This window comes from Euprymna scolopes, chromosome 7, assembly GCF_053919585.1.
Source record: "Euprymna scolopes isolate OS-2025 chromosome 7, ASM5391958v1, whole genome shotgun sequence".
NCBI lineage: Eukaryota > Metazoa > Mollusca > Cephalopoda > Sepiida > Sepiolidae > Euprymna > Euprymna scolopes.
Genome location: NC_136488.1, coordinates 131,991,336 through 132,008,050, shown reverse-complemented (window position 1 = coordinate 132,008,050; position 16,715 = coordinate 131,991,336). Strand labels below are relative to the sequence as shown.

At 34.1% G+C, this 16,715-nt stretch overlaps 1 protein-coding gene across 4 annotated transcripts in view; it reads left to right on the top strand.

Moving 5' to 3' along the window:
- Positions 1–16,715, top strand: part of LOC145279943 (oxysterol-binding protein-related protein 1-like) — a 493,074-nt gene that overhangs the window by 452,558 nt on the left and 23,801 nt on the right. For all 4 annotated transcript variants that reach the window (XM_080131542.1, XM_080131540.1, XM_080131541.1 and 1 more), the window contains exon 24: positions 7,411–7,557. In XM_080131542.1, the coding sequence (XP_079987668.1) occupies positions 7,411–7,557 (147 nt within the window). The remainder of the gene's footprint in view (positions 1–7,410; positions 7,558–16,715) is intronic.

The window sequence follows — 16,715 nt, the reverse complement described above, 5'->3', positions numbered from 1 at the left end:
CTCGTGCGTCACCACTGAGAATTGAAACCAAAACATTTAGCCTACAATTTACTTTTTCTTTTGACATTAATGACTATACTATGAAGACATGTTTACTGTAAAACTAAAAATTAAAACCTGAACCAATAGCTATTATGTCACGCATGCATATTTGTAATGCCGTCGTTTGAACTTCACCTAGCAAATTTCATTCCTTTTAGTTTGCACACTTTAGTACCGATTTTTCCTGGCTATTTTAAACAAATATATATACGCATCCATAAAGATATATAGAAAGAGGTTTGTGTTTACTATAACCATTTTAAGCAAATATTAAGTATAAATCATGTAGAATATCTGCATGGATATAATTACATGTAATAGTTAATCAAAGATGATCATCCCATAAGAAAACTGAAAAGACTTAGAGGGAATTAATTAAACTGAATGTTTAAAAGAATACACAAATTAGATCTTTTGTAGATAAAGGCAATTTAACAACCCATAAATAACAAAGCTGTTTTCTTTTTAAATAATTAGAAATAAGGGCTTTTAATATGAATATCAATATTACAAAAAAAAAAAAAAATTATATATATATATATATATATATACACTAGCATTTCAGCCCAGCATTGCCCGGATGTTTGGAGGTATATGTTGAACAAAAAAAAAAAAAAAAAAAAGCGGTGAATTTTTTTTACTTTGACCCCTATTATGACCCCTTAACGTTTATTGTTTTAGGCTCAAATATAGTTATTAAGTTAGATCCATGTCCAAGGAACCTATATCTAAAATTTCAAGTGTTTAGACCCAAAATTCTCGGAGAAGTTTGGTAGAGTTCTCAAACGATAAATCGTTGAACTTTTATCCCTTAGCAGCTAAATTTCTGGCCAAAAACTGATCACAAAGATTTTCCCAAATCTCAGTACCCTGTATATCAAATTTCGAGTCTGTAGACTTAAAATTGACAGTTATGGCGTAGGGAAATGTACACACACACACACACACAGACAAGTTCACTTTTCTAGATATATAGATATAAACAAACGAATGACAAAAGTCTATATTCCAAATTTCATTATGTTCACCATCTTACAATTTATTCCTTTAATTACACTGGCATTTACAATTCTTGACACAGTAAATGTATCGTAGCGCAAAATCATTCCTTTAATTATTATATCAATCAATGAATCGATTTTGCCATTAACTCATCAGAAGAAATAGCAACTATCAATCCACCAAAAGAAAATGAAATGCACCTGTGTTGCATAGGGATGGGGGTCTTTTGAAGATACATGGGGACATGTATATTGATGAGGAGGAGAAGAGAGAGGAGTGAGAGAGACATTTATACCTTTTACTGTCGGTGGTTCTCATAACATATATTTAGAGAGGAGGGTCATCAGTTCTTATAACACAGTAGGGGACTGTCATTACTTATGATAGAGAGGGGGACACATTAATTAGATGGTTTATACACAAAGTTCATTATAACGATGAGTGGACACAATGTTCATATAAAGGATGTTTCACATTACCTTTAATTGTTGAAGAATGACACAACACGAAGACATAGTTACAAAATATGATGTGTTCTTTTATTACATTCGGCCGGTTGTAATTATGATGACACCCAGGAATTCAAAAGTCAACTACATGATTAAAACTTTCTAACCCTTCGCTTCCAAAGGGGGACCCTCTTCTGGCCAACGTCAGCTCTGTCTCCCATCTGTCCAACTCCCAACCCTGTCTATCTAAAACTAGCAAACTATATTGAGAATTCATTTTCTGCTATGACGTCATGTATGACTTCAAACACGTGCCACACACGTGTGGGGAAACTCACATGGCTTAAACATACATTTCCAAAACACACTTCTGCCAATAAAGAATTCTCCTAACCTATTTTTCAACATGTTTAAATTTTCTATTGTTCGTTATTCTAACTGACCTTATTTTAATTCAGTTTTCATAAAAAAGAATTGAACAATCAAAATTCCTTTTACTCAAACATATCCACTATTTTATATTAAATTGAAGGCCTATCCTGCCTTGACAGAGTACAAAATAGACTTCATGGCTTAGTGGGGGATGCCCTTTTCTCTACCCTGCAACCTCTCTCCCACAGAAGAGACGTTGCGAGCCTGACCTTGTTTTATCATTATTTCCATAGCAGATGCTCGTCTGAACTCCAATCTCTGGTCCCCTCTCGCCAATCTTTCACGAAAAACACCCGTCTAGCTGAATCCACTGTGAAAAATTTCCCCCACTCTATATCTGTGCCTAAATCAAAACACGGATTCCATGAACAAAGCTTCTTTCTTAGAACTGCACGCCTGTGGAACTCTGTTCCGTCTGCCTGCTTCCCTCCGGACTATAACTTGGATGTCTTCAAGTCCAATGTTAACAAATTCCTAATGAACCGCCCCTTTAAGTAAACACTTCAGCAAATCTCCTCACTAACTTAATGTACTTGCAATAACCCTTATCCCTGAGTGGCTTCCGGGCCTTGATAAGTGGTGATCACTGTGTAAAAAAAAAAAAAAAAAAAAATGCAAATTCTACATTCCATTTCTGGTCCTATTTCTGAACCTTGCTTACAAGGTTCGAATCTCGGTCGATCCTAATCACATTTTTACTTATCTAATGTGTTTCTTACTTACAAGAAAAGGGGACCTTTTTTTTGTAACAGCTGGGCATAATTACGAAATCCGAAAATCGGAAGAGAAATTTCAATTACCTTTTATTTTATCTTTTATTATGTCATTTTGGCAGTTACTCTCAAGAATTCTAAATGTCAACATAATTAAAGGAATAAATTGTAAGATGGTCAACATCATAAAACTTGGAAAATAAACTTTTGTCATTTGTTTGTTATATGCTCTGTAATCATATTGAGCTTTATAAATTAAGGATTAGTAAATAAAGAAAAGGTGAACTATAATTGAAAAAAATCATTTCCACAAAAATATATAAATAAGCTTTCGTTTAATTTCAAGTAAACAATTTACATGGTCACAACGTAGACTCAAGGACTATATTTCTCATGAAATAGGAACTTTTGGTCACACAATGAGGTGACTGAAACATTAGCATTGTCTATATCGTGATCATGTAAATTGTTTGCTTGAAATTAAATGAAAACATGTTGCTCTTTTCATCAAACATTATTCATATATATATTTTTATTGAGAACTATTATTATTTATATATATATATATATATATATATATATATATATAGATTTACTGATTGATATAATAGATTGATTTTGAACAACGAAGCAGATACTGTCAAGAATTGTAAATATCAACTGAATTAAAGGAATAAATTATAAGATGGTCAACATCATGAATTTTGGAATAAAGTTTTTTGTCATTTATTCACTATACTGCTCTGTAATTACATTTAGCTTCTTAAATAAGGATTGGTATATATTATGAGAATATATATTTCTACAGAAATATATATTTTAGTGTTGGGACGATTAATCAGAATCGGAAAAATCAGAACTTTTTGGGGCATCAGAATCAAAAAAATTTGGTCCTATTTTTGGTGCCAAAAAACGATTTCTTGATCTTATTTTATTTGATTTTGTTTTTAAAAAAATCTTCCATTGCTGGTAATAATAATCTATATATATAAAAGCGAAAATTGTATGTATATATGTATGTGTGTTCACTTTTTGTGTATGTCTACAAAAGGCTTTTTTAGCCGTGATTCTCGGTTGGCTCGCTTCTCAAAACTTTTTACATGCTGTCTAAATAATAATATCTACGACTAAGGAACTCTGGTCGCAGCTATCTTTAATTACCCGACTTTTACAAGCTATTTTCGAGATATTTTTGGTCGCCGCGTAGTGGGGAAAACAGAAACTGGCTTCCAGCGCAAAACTAGGTCAAACATCACGCGACTTAACGTTCTCGCACCTGTTAATTTTGCTTTATAAACGTCAACTTAACACGCTTATCAATTCATCTATTCTCGTGGTCGAGATGGTTAGGTCGCAGGGTTTTTTTTTCCATTTTCTTTCCACCTCTGCGTCAAAGGTTCGGGGTTCAAGCCTACCTTTCTACTAAAACTTTTTTTTTTTTTTTACACCTCCAAACACCCGGCCAACGTTTTTCTTTTTTTTTTTAAACAGGGTTGTTTTGATCTCCCCCCCCCCACACACACACACACAAACACCTCCAAACACCAGGGCAACGCCAGGTACCCCCCCCCCCCCGCTAGTATAATATTTACTGATTTAAACTTCAAGTAAAACTACAATCTGTAGATCACCCCCATCATACAAGTGTTTTTACGTTTGAGAAAATATATACATATATATATATATATATATATATATATATATATGTGTGTACATTTAACATGTGTTTTTATGGTAATCAAGATAAAATAACCATTTTATAGTTAAATATTAAGAGATTAATAAAGAATCGGAATCAGTAATTGTATCAGAATTGGGAAAAATATTGAAATCATCCCATCACTTCTATATATATATATGAAAATAAATCTATATATATATAAAAGGCAAAATGTGTGTGTGTGTATGTGTGTATGTCTGCAAAAGGCTTTTTTCTGACGAGTTCTCGAGGCTGGCGCTCATTCTTAAAACTTTTTATATTGTGTATAAATCATAATAACTACGACTTAACAATGGGGGGGGGGTCGTGTGTGTATTTAATTTGCCCGACTTTTACCAGCTCGCCACATCTTCGACCAGCGAATGATCTGGCTTGCAGCACAAAACAAGGTCAGACATCACACCACTTCCTCGCACCTGTTTATTTCGCTTTGTATACCTTCACTTAACATGATTATCAGTTCCTCTCCCCTCGTGGCCGAGATGGTTAAGTGTCTGGCTTTTTTCCCCTTTCCTTTCCACCTTCGCGTCAAGGCTTCAGGGTTCAATCCTACCTTCCTACCAAAACTTTATTCTTTTTTTTTTTTTTTTTTTTTTTTTTTTTTTTTACACCTCCAAATACCCGGTCAACAATTTTTTTTTTTTTTTTACACCTCCAAATACCCGGTCAACATTTTTTTTTTTTTTTTTACACCTCCAAATACCCGGTCAACAATTTTTTTTTTTTTTTTACACCTCCAAATACCCGGTCAACATTTTTTTTTTTTTTTTTACACCTCCAAATACCCGGTCAACAATTTTTTTTTTTTTTTTTTTACACCTCCAAATACCCGGTCAACATTTTTTTTTTTTTTTTTTACACACACCTCCAAATATCCGGATATCCACCGCTAGTATATATATATATATATATATATATATATATATATATATATCCCCCCCCCCCCAAAAAAAAAAAAAAAAAAAATTTTAAATATATTTTAGTATGTTAATAAATCTTGATTTTAATTTTTTTCAAAGATTTTAATATATCTTCATGGAATATATTTTTAATATATTTTGTGAAATTTAATTTTATATATGGATATATTTTTATGAACTCTGTTTTCAGAATCCATGAATTCTTTTATATAAAATAGATATATGGATATATTTTAAATATGTCAATGTTTATTTTGATTTTAGTATATATTTCAGATGAACAATTTTGAATTTAATCAAATAAATCTTTAATAAACTTAAAGATGTATTCATATATAGGTATTTTCCATAGCTGTAAGCAATGCAGAAAAAACAAATGGAATGGTAAAAGAGATGATGAACAGGTTAAAATCATCTTTCTCAGAAAGTATCTTTGCATCCCAAACATCTAGTAATTTACTGTATTAGCATTCTCTGCAGGTGCAAAACCTGACCTCTGCGAGTAGTTGACTTTCAAATGCTGGAAGTCTTCAATCGGTAGTGCCTTCAGCATTCTTGGGGTTCATATCTCCAACCACGTCTAGGTCTTGGATATGACATTAAAATATATCTGATGGTGAGGCCTCAGCTTGTGGGCTTGGGGGAGTGTGGAGCCACCCTTTAATTGCCATTGTTTCCAGGTCCACTCAGACCCCGAGTAGTAGTACCTGTTATGGGGTCCTGGATATGATCTTAAACTACACCCGATGGTGAGGCCCCAGCTTGCGGGCTTTGGTGAGTGTGGAGCCACTCCTTAATTGCCATTGCTTCCAGGTCCACTCTGACCCAAAGTGGCTGTTAGGGTCCCAATTATGGGTTAAATGGAAACTAACAAAAAAAACAAATGTATTCTATTAAAATATTTTTCTTCAAAATCACTGGATTCGGCATTAAATGAAGGGTTGATATGCTGTAAAACAACCAACCAGCCAACCATGTTCAAGCACCACAATCCCTACACTATGAATGGCTGAAGTATGTTGAGGAGTTCGAAGGGAACATATGAGGTGCCTTCAATAAGTTTCCAGACATTTTTGGACAGACAGTTAAAATTATTGTAGACTCTTGGAAATTCAGTATGTTATTGCTATACATCTTATGTATAGCTGGCAAATTTTTATGATTGCAGGATCAAATGAACAGCTACAGCAGGAATTGGAATACACCCTACTAAAGCCTGATTGTCACAGCTGGTGAATTTCAAAAATGTAATCCAGACACGAGAACACTTTAGAAGAACGATATGCAATAAAATTCAGAAAAGTATGGAATATTTCAGACTAGTAGTAGACCATCTTGCATGAATCGAGCATCAGTTTTTGAGTGGCATAAGATATTCAAGGAAGGTAGGGAGTCTGTGAGGAATGATGAGGTGTGGTAGGAGTAAAGAAGTCAGAACACCAGAGTTGATTGGCCAAATAAAGAATTTCATGGATAAGGAGAGTCGTGTGCCTATAGAGACAATAAGTGCACAGTTTGATGTCAGTAGGAATGCTACATACAATTATTGGCGATGAACTGAAGATGTGGAAGATTTGCACAAAGTTTGTCTCAAGAGTGCTCCGAGAAGATCAGGAAGAAATACAGACTTATTTGACCAACATGAGCATCAAGACAGTTTCTCCCTTTCCCTAAAGTCCAGATCTTGCTCCTTGTGACTTTTGGTTATTCCCTAAGCTCAAGGAAAATCTTAAAGGCTGTTGGTATGAGACAATTGAGGATATAAAAGAGTCTGTGATGAGGGTTATTGACGCGCTCACACAGGAGGATTTTCATGGGGCCTTCCGGAAGTTATTGGAATGGTACAAGTGCATCACAGCCGGAGGAGATTACTTTGAAGGGGACTAGAGTTTCATGTGTGTACTATCAATAAAAGCGCGCATACAGAAAAAGTTTGGAAATTTATTGAAGGCAACTCATACCTTGACTTGTAATACAGCAAAAAATGCACTTGAAGCTGGCTTAACCTATTCCGGGTGAATGCCGTTAGAATATTAATCTATTTTAATGGAATATATGACATGTTGATTGTTATTTTGATTGTGCTGTATTGATTTTAATATGTTAATTTCTTATTTTAACAAATGTTTTAGGAGAATGGTGCCTCTGGTGGCGGCGATGGTGGATCGGCAATCAATGATCCTGATGACATTCCACGATTGCTTCCAAATGCAGATCCTGGCATTCCTGGTGAATTATGTCTCTGGAAAGCACTTCCAAGGCCAGAAAACACAGACCAGGTAAAATTGAAATAGTAATTTCAATCAGTTTGTAAAGATAAGAGTAGATATCATGAATCAGACTAATTTAAAATGCAAAAAATTTTTGGGTGTATCTACGTTATAATAGCAAAATTCAAAATTTTAAATGATGATAGGAAATCCACTGTTTGAAAAGCACTCGATATCAAGAATTTAAAATTTAACAGTTGAAAGACCAAACGAGTGCAAAATTGATTTTAATTAATATTTCTATTTATTAAAATAAAATTGAGAGTTATTTTTTTCAAATTTTCGAATAATAAAAATTCTTCTTCAGGAAATATAGACAAATTTTTAATATTGAATCTCAAGGCAAACCAATGGTCTCCACTTAATTTTCACATTGCAGTAATGGATATATCCAAAAATTATGAAAAACTATAAGACGGAAAAAAAAAAAATTAAAGAAAACATCTTTTTGATGAAAGTTAGCGGGGGGGGGGGGTGTTTGACTAAAAACAAAAAAACACCGGAGTTTCAAGGGAAAGTAAATAAAATGTTATTGCAAATTGTTTTTAAATTGTCTTAACAATCATAAATAGGAGTTACTTCCTTGTTTTTAACAAAACTGAGTTATTTCCCTTCTTATGTCATAAGATCAAAAACTGGTGTTTTTTAAATAATGCAGTAATATTTAAGTATTTCTGACATGCCAATTAAGTAGATTTCATTGTTTTTAGTAGAAATTGACACAAAAAGTTAGTAGATACTATTTTAGAAATTGACTGCTAAACTAACCTATCTCTGTCCAGATCTTTATTTATCCTTTGTTCTCTTAATTTCATCCTTTATTTATTCAATTTTTTTTCTTGCGAACTAATCATGCTACCTCAACTGTTCTGCATCCACTAACCGAAGAACTTCCATTCATTCTTTCAACATGACCAAAGCAACTAAGTTCTGTACATGTGTCGTTGTTCTATCCAAATTTAATCTTCCTCTGAAGTCACCATATCTAAACCTGTCTCTACATATCCATTGCATCATATATCGTTTAACACCATGCAACGCATTTCCTCAACTCTTACTGGCCAGGTTTTAATTCATCATCAAATTGTGTTCACATGCCTGGTAGATTCTTCTCTGAACACTATGCTGGTTAGTAATGACAGAAGTTCCCTTGACTTACTCCATCCACTCATATACCGGTTTCCTGACCGAAAATGCACCAGGCATTAATGTTAGTTTTTTTGGGTTTTTTTTTTTCCTTTCTTTTGGCAAAACTCAATCATGTTCTGCAAATACAAAAAATGGCAATTTTCCTCTACAAAACAACCAAACCAAACACCATGAATAAACATTTGGAGATACAAAGAACTTGAAACATCTTTTTTTTTCCAAAATAACAGGATTCAACATTAAAGAACCTAAAAATGGTTGATACGCCATAAGACAAAATGACCAAACCTTGCACTCCTAATTCTTGCAATTACACTAGCAACTACACTCCCAGTGCTCCAATGCGACAACTTAAATATTAAAGTAGGAGTACGTTAATCTGTGGCTTTTTATTTGTGTTTTAGAAATATTTTTCAGAGCGTTTCATGTGAGTTTACCAAAAAGGATACTGATAATTTGAAATCGGCTTCCAACCTAACCTGCGCTATTCTTGTTCTCAATGATTTTATTTTAAATTGCAAACCATTTGCAATTATTAATTTGCTAAAATCAACTAAATTCATCTTCTACCAAATGACACTAATTTTATTCATACAGAGACCTACCTATCCACTTTTTTTTTTTTTCCATATTGGATTCTTTGGACTACTGTTCGCACCTTGGGTGTTAATTTCACATTTTGGTTGATGTAATCTCTGACCTTCTTAGAGTGTATCTTGTTGAACTCAGGAATTTGGATAGAATTTTGAACGGAAGCCTTTATTTACTTCATAGAGATTGCATGCTCTTGTGCTGTTACCCAAGTACTTTAATCACTGCGCCACAGGCCCTTGAAATGGTTAGAGTACTTGGAAAAATCAATCGTAAAAGTGGTATTCTCCTGAACGTTCAATTCTCAGTGTGGTTGACCGAAAAATACAATAATTTGGACCTCTATCCAGTTATGGCTGACAGAACGAGAGCATGCTACCCCTGTGAAGTAAATAAAGGGTTCCGTTTGAAATTTCATTTGAATTCCTGAATTCGACAAGATATACCTTAAGAAGGTTGGGGGTTATATCGATCGAAACGTTGTGAAAATCACACTCACGATGAGAACAGTAGTCCGAAGAATCCAAATAATACGAATAACTAATCCTCATCTAAAAATTAAGAAACGTACAATTTTTACATTTAAAAAAATTTTTTTTTTAATTTTGAAATTTTTTATTTACTAATGAATCACCATTTACTAAGGCCAAAAACCACTTGAGGGTACGGGTTAATAAAATGGATAGATTGTCAGTTGGATGATGGAGATGGAAAACACTGATATACTGTTCTAACAGATTGTGACTACGTTCATCTACCTTGAGACTCAAAGTACATGAAATTGGTGGCCACATTTGAGCACTTCCGGTTTAAAAGGATTAAGAAATTAAAATCTTTTCTGTGAATTTTGTTTGAAGATTAAAATAATTTGGAATGAAAAAAATAATGATTTAACCCCCCTCTAAAAATCTGTTGTATTTTTTTTTTATTATTTAGTAATCATTAAATCGATTTCCGTTTCCACTCGTTGAATTGCGATGAGGTTTGCATTATTGGCCCAATGGATAATTTTTAAGACAATGGAATTATTTGCTATGCTGCATTCAGATTCTACCAGACCTCTTCAGTTTTAAGTAAACTTAACATAATTTTTTATTAGTGCAGTAGAAAATTAAAAACATGAACTGATGAAGATGTCATCTCTCGCCCCACATAATTTTAACTGACGGACAATATGAAGTACTTCAGAAATTGTACCTTTTTTAAGATTATGACATGCTGGATTATCATCAAGATTGTCTGCTCTTTTTCACTTCCTGTCTCTGTTGTCCATTTGGCAGTATAATTAAACATTCTTAACATGGAGTAGGTAGGGACTTTCACATCATCTGAGAGAATGATAATAAATTAATCAGAAGGGACCATATGGTGCTTAAGAGCAGACGATGTTGACATGCTGCATATATATATATAAATATATATATGTGCCGCATGTCAACATTCTAACACTGTTTCCTGTTAGATCACCAAAGTTAAGTGACATTGAGCTTGACCTGTACAAGGTAGATGACCATTTGGAAATACTAGGTACTTTGTCATCTACCCAAACCATGATATATAAACTGTGTCAATCTCTATATTGCAGATTAGTAAAACATCAATATTCCCCCAAATTATACGGCACAAAAAAATGAAAATTGTTTTATCAAATGGTCGTTTAAGTTTAGTTATTTCCCAAAATTTTATTCACATTCATGCAATATTCACAAAGTTATGGCATTTTATTCTTTATCAAGGTAATTATACTGTCCATCGCTTTATTGCAGATCTTTTACAATGCCAAAAAATCAGGCGACTAAAGGTTATCGAAAAGCAAAGGATAGTTGTTGGACTCGCAGAAGGATTGTCCATCAAAAATTTAGCCACGGAGCTGGAATAGAATCCAAAAACCATGGCTGCATTCTTGAACAACCCGAACACCAAATCCAGAAAAATAAGGGCCATCAGAAGAAACCTTTTAGATCATGATGTTCAGAAAATTCGTAGGAAAGTCACTGAAACACAAACAGCACCAGTGCTTTCGTTTTTGCAAAAGCTGGAATAGCTCCAAGATCCAGGCATGCCCTATACAATGTGTTGAATGAAATTGCAAGGAACATCAAACCTCTTCCAATGTCTCTATTGAGCAAACAACATAGGGAAAAAACGAATGGCTTGGACACAGAATTACCTGAACATGAGGGATGAGGCCCATGCTACTCTTGACGGTCCGGATAGATGGACCAAAGTTTGAAACCCGAATAGAACTCCGACCCGTTACAGAGTTCATCGCCAACAAGGAGGTGGAGGCATCATGTTTTGGCCGGGAATCATTGGGGATAAGTTGGTTGGACCATTCCGACCACCAGAAGGTGTAAAGCTTACCAGCAATGCGTACACAGCCTTTTTGGATAATCATTTGTCGACATGGCTAGATGACCTACCATTGTCACGTCACTTTCAGATGATTTTTATACATGACAATGTGCCATCTCATTCTGTTTGGGGTGACTGCATCCTTCCTTGAATATATGGGATTCGTTGGGGAAACTCTCATGACCTGACCACTGTGTTCTCCGGACCTTAATTCCCGCTGAATATCTCTGGTTAATATTAAAAAAGAGCAGTTTATGAGGGATGTGGAGCAACATAGTTGATGTTGCTAGAGCCATTGACTTCCTTGGGGGACAAAAGGTTGTTTTAAGTTAAAAAAAAAAAAAAAAAAATGGTGGATATGTCGATAAATAATTGATATGAGGCTCATACCTGTGTTTATTATTCTTTGACAGAAAAATATAATAAGTAAAGTTCGCAAGATAAGACATTGTATTTTTGCCCTAAAACAACATTTTAAGAAACCTGCAATAAAGCGATGGACAGTGGAAATTCTTTGATAAAGAATAAAATGTCATAACTTCATGAATATCGCATGAATTTGAATAAAATTTTTAGAAATAACTAACCTTAAAGAGTCGTTTGATGATATAATTTTCACTTTGTTGTGATGTATATTTAGTGAAATATTGATATTTTACTAATCTGCAATAAAGTGATTGACACAGTATATATTGACTGACTGGAGTGGGCACTATGAATTTGTGTTCACTTTAGTGGATGGCGGAATTCCTGGCACTGGACAAATATCAAAAAAAAAAAAAAAAAAAAAAAAAGGTATTACCAGTAATTCGACAACATACTGAATGAATTAATGTTAAAATTTACTTAGTATTATGCATGAAATGGGGGGGAAAAAACTTTTTTGCATTAGTTGACATGGCCTGGACAGAGAAAGGTTAGTTTGGAAATCAATTTCTAAAAACCATCCAATGCATGCCAACATGTAAAGCAGAGATTAAGCAGATGATGATGAAGAAGATGCAAATGATGAAAATGTCACTTTTAAATTTGAAACGACAATAACATTATTAGCAGACGATTATGGTTAAGTTTAAAACATGAAAAATGTGCGTGCAGTATATCAAAATTATCTTGTCTGATTTTCAAAATCAGATCAAAATAGTATTTAAGCTGACAAATTAAACTTTGCTTCTGACTTGCCAATTTTCATTTATTAACATTGTACCATGTTATTGGCAATAAAAAGTGCTTTTCTACAGTTTTTTTTTTTAAATTTATATAATTTGTCCCAGAAAACTGCTAATTTTAAAAAAAATAAACATCTAAAAATAAAGAAAAGCAATAAAAGAAAGCAAAAGGAAGATCATTTCTTTTTAATTGAAGAATATAATAGGAGTTGCCTACCTCTTTTAAACTTAAAATTTTGCAAACAAGTAATGCCACGTGGTTTACCAGTTTTTTTTTTGTTTTTTTTAAGATAGAAATCATTCCAGACAAGGCGTGAAGCTAATTAAACAATAGATGCCTATTGACCTTAGTCTTGAAAACACCAAGATTAAAAGTAGGGAGGAAAACAGTCAGCAGGAAGAGGATTAGGGTTAGGAGAAATAAACTACTAAGATAGGAAGCTGTATTAAAATGAGGTATCAAAACCGCAAGTTGATGGAGACCACTAGACCAACGAGTCAAACGAGCTGCAACAAAGGAAGCAGGGAATAGATCAGACAATTCTGAAGAACACACGCCATAATAGTATTTGTAAAAAAGACTGAGACGAGCATCATCACTAGACTGACAAGTCACACAAGCTGGAACAAAAATGGAAAATAACAAAAAATCTCCTGCATAATAATAATCATGTAAATATCCATTTCGTAAAATACTTTAAAGTGTTTGTTGTCTATTATGATAAACAGGTGCGGTGCAATAGTTGCATTCCGATTACGCAGGTTGAATACTTAATGCATGATTTAACAGCAGGTCACAACCACCTGCATGTGGAACTGGATGTTTATTATTAGTCACATATAATTCAATATCTTTTCAGTTACTCATAGAAGAAATGAAGGTCACTTTGTTCATTTTTCTTTCTGCTCAAACTGGTATAAGGAGGTCATTCTCTCAGGCATTATCTCCTTGAGAAGGGAGGGGATTATTGCCTATTGCCTGAAGCACCATTATCAGTGACTATTGACAAATTGATTCATGACTATTTTTGTACTCTTACAGACTGTGCATATGGGGTAGCTAGTTTTCCCCACATTAAAACTGACCTTGTGTCAGATCTTGTTTTCGTGGGAGGCACGTAATAAAATAAAGGGCCTTTGGCCTTTCTTTTCGCACCAAACAATCTAACTCGAGCTCAATGGATGATCATCTTTGTGAAATAATTTATGGTTTTATTTGTGCCAAAGACAGTTCCGAGATTGCCGGTGGTATGCCAATAATTCCCCTTCATTGGTATGAAAAATAAATGAGTTTGCAAAGTCAGTTAATTATTAAAAGTAAAAAAGAAAAATCCAAACTTCTCTCTCTCTTTCTTGTATTAAATTATTACTCTCACTTTAGAAATAGTGTTATGAACACTATTAAAGAACAAACAGACGATAAAAAATATGTATAAAATATTGTTGTGGTCTTGTAAGGGTTCAGAAGAAAGACATAACTGTAATTGATAGAAACAAAATATATTGAACAGAAAAATACAACAGATAAAGAGTGTGGGTATACATCAGTCCAACTGCTAAGTGTGTATGACTTGTGCATAACTTGTAAAACCTATTCTTCCGGTATTTATAATAAACTAGCCTGGGTGCCCAACATTGCCTGAGGTGTCTTGAGCAAAAAAAAAAAAAAAAAAAGTGGTGGTAGGCAGGCAGGCTCAAACCCGCACCGCGAAAGAGGAAAAGAGCGTAAAAAAAAAAAAAGTGATGTGTTTGCTGTTGCACCCATCGCCAAACCGAAAGTGACGTAGGTTTAAATTAAGGCTAGACAATCGAAAAGAGAGGATAACTTTCGAAAATATCGGGGAAAAAAGTGACCCCCTCCTTGTAGAAAAGTGCCCAATTGAGGATGAAGGAATTGATGTTTTTGCCCAATTTTTTTATATTTATCGTCCGAAGGGTCGATTTTCAAAACGATAGTGATCTCGTAAAAATCCGTTACCTCTGTTGAAAGTTTTTCTGAGGCATACATACATTTAAACAGACAGGTGGGATTTGTATTATAGATGGAAGAGTTCATTATTATCCATAGAGTGGACACACAACAACAAAAATTTCAACTTTGTTTGATCTTCTGAGTAAGTATACACATTTACACATGGGTAATAAATATGTCAATCATATATTTGTTAATAATGCAAGAATTCTTGTCTACATATGTGCATACCTGTTTCAGTTGCAGTTTTATTCAAAATTCATTTTCTTTGGGCCAGTGCTGACTTAACTAAAAGAAACAAATAAAATATTTTATCTCATATAATTTTAGTTACACCAACAGTGGGTGGAGTAAACTGAATTTTCAATAAAATCCCAGCTGCATATATGTAGCCAATAATATTTGCATGAATAAATACAGGGTGGCCCACTTAAAAGTAGCCCAGAAAATGTAGTAGAGAGGGGGAACATTCTTTTATTGTTTAAATTACCTGTAGCACTGTTTAGAACAACGCTTGCAGATACTGCCTGTAGATCTTCTCTGGTGATTTTCCTGATAGCGTTGGTAATGTTCTTAATTCTTGTCTACAAGATGACAAGTCCAGAGAACGTGATCGCCATAAACCTTTGCATACTGTTCTGATAGGCTTCCACAATCACTATTCTCTGCTGCAGCGAAAACACCATACTTAAAATCTTTTAAATGTTGATTTTAAGAAATTAGGAGGCTTAATCTAAACAAAAAAAAAAAAAAAATTGATTAGAGAAAGATTAGAGTGATTGGGCTATTTTTAAGTGGGCCACCTTGTTATACTATTACAACAAAATCAAACACTTGAGCCGCTACCAAAATCTACCGTACTGAGGAATATGGCCAAGCCCTGGATATCAAGACATAGAGAGCCACCCAGAGACGATCTTGTCCATCCATGGATGACCTCTCTGTCTTCCAGACAATGGCCGAGATGACTCGAGCATGGCTGGTCAACATTGTTACTCACCACTGGCCACCAAACTTGTAGCCACCCTCATCACTCCGTGTAAACCTGCTTGGCTATTTCTTCTGAGGCATGATCATGGGCAAGACCAATAAGTGCGTCATGATTGACTCTCTGAAGATTGTCATCGTGGAGATGTTTGCCATTAAAGACAAAACATGTGACTCATTTCGTGCTTGCTTTGAGATGATTGTCTCTGCTGGTGGAGCTTACATTGAAAAAAAATAAAGTAAAGTAGCACGTAACTCTATTTCTAAATCGACGATAATATGGGAACACCAGATGCCGTACGTGCTTTTCACTGATCTCGACATTGTTTCTGGTCATCTGGGACTTTTCTTTGCCATTGGAATCAAGTGGTGCCAGTTCACGAGAGATGTGTTTGGTGATTGTGCACCCATCTTTACAGGGGGGGTATCCATTGTCTCTAAAGCCTGAATGAAGGTCATGTGTGCAACCATAATTGTTCCTAATAAACTGTCGGGCCTCTGCATGTACAATTTTTTTTTTTTTTTTGTCTATTTCGTTTTCCTTTTTATAAAGTGTCTGATTTTAGTGCAAAACCCTGTACTAAAAATGTTAATTGTATCATCTTTGTTTTGTATGTGTATTTATCTACTTTTCTTGTCAGCAGTGAAAAATCTTTATCTCTATTTATATATAAAAGGTACTTTGTGTGTGCATTCATTCCTTAGTTTCCAAAATGGCTGGGTCAATTTTTTTTTAAATTTCACACAAATGTACTTTGTGTCTGGGAGTGTTCTTAGAAAGTTTTTGTATTAGAATGCCTCCGATAAGTATCAAAAATCGAAAAAATCTGATTAAAGAAGTGACATTCTGATCTTGACAAAAGTTCACACCCTTATACAGCCTAACATCAAATGTGCATTTGAGAAATTTTTATCATTTTTATTTTTTAAATTTCTTTAGCAGT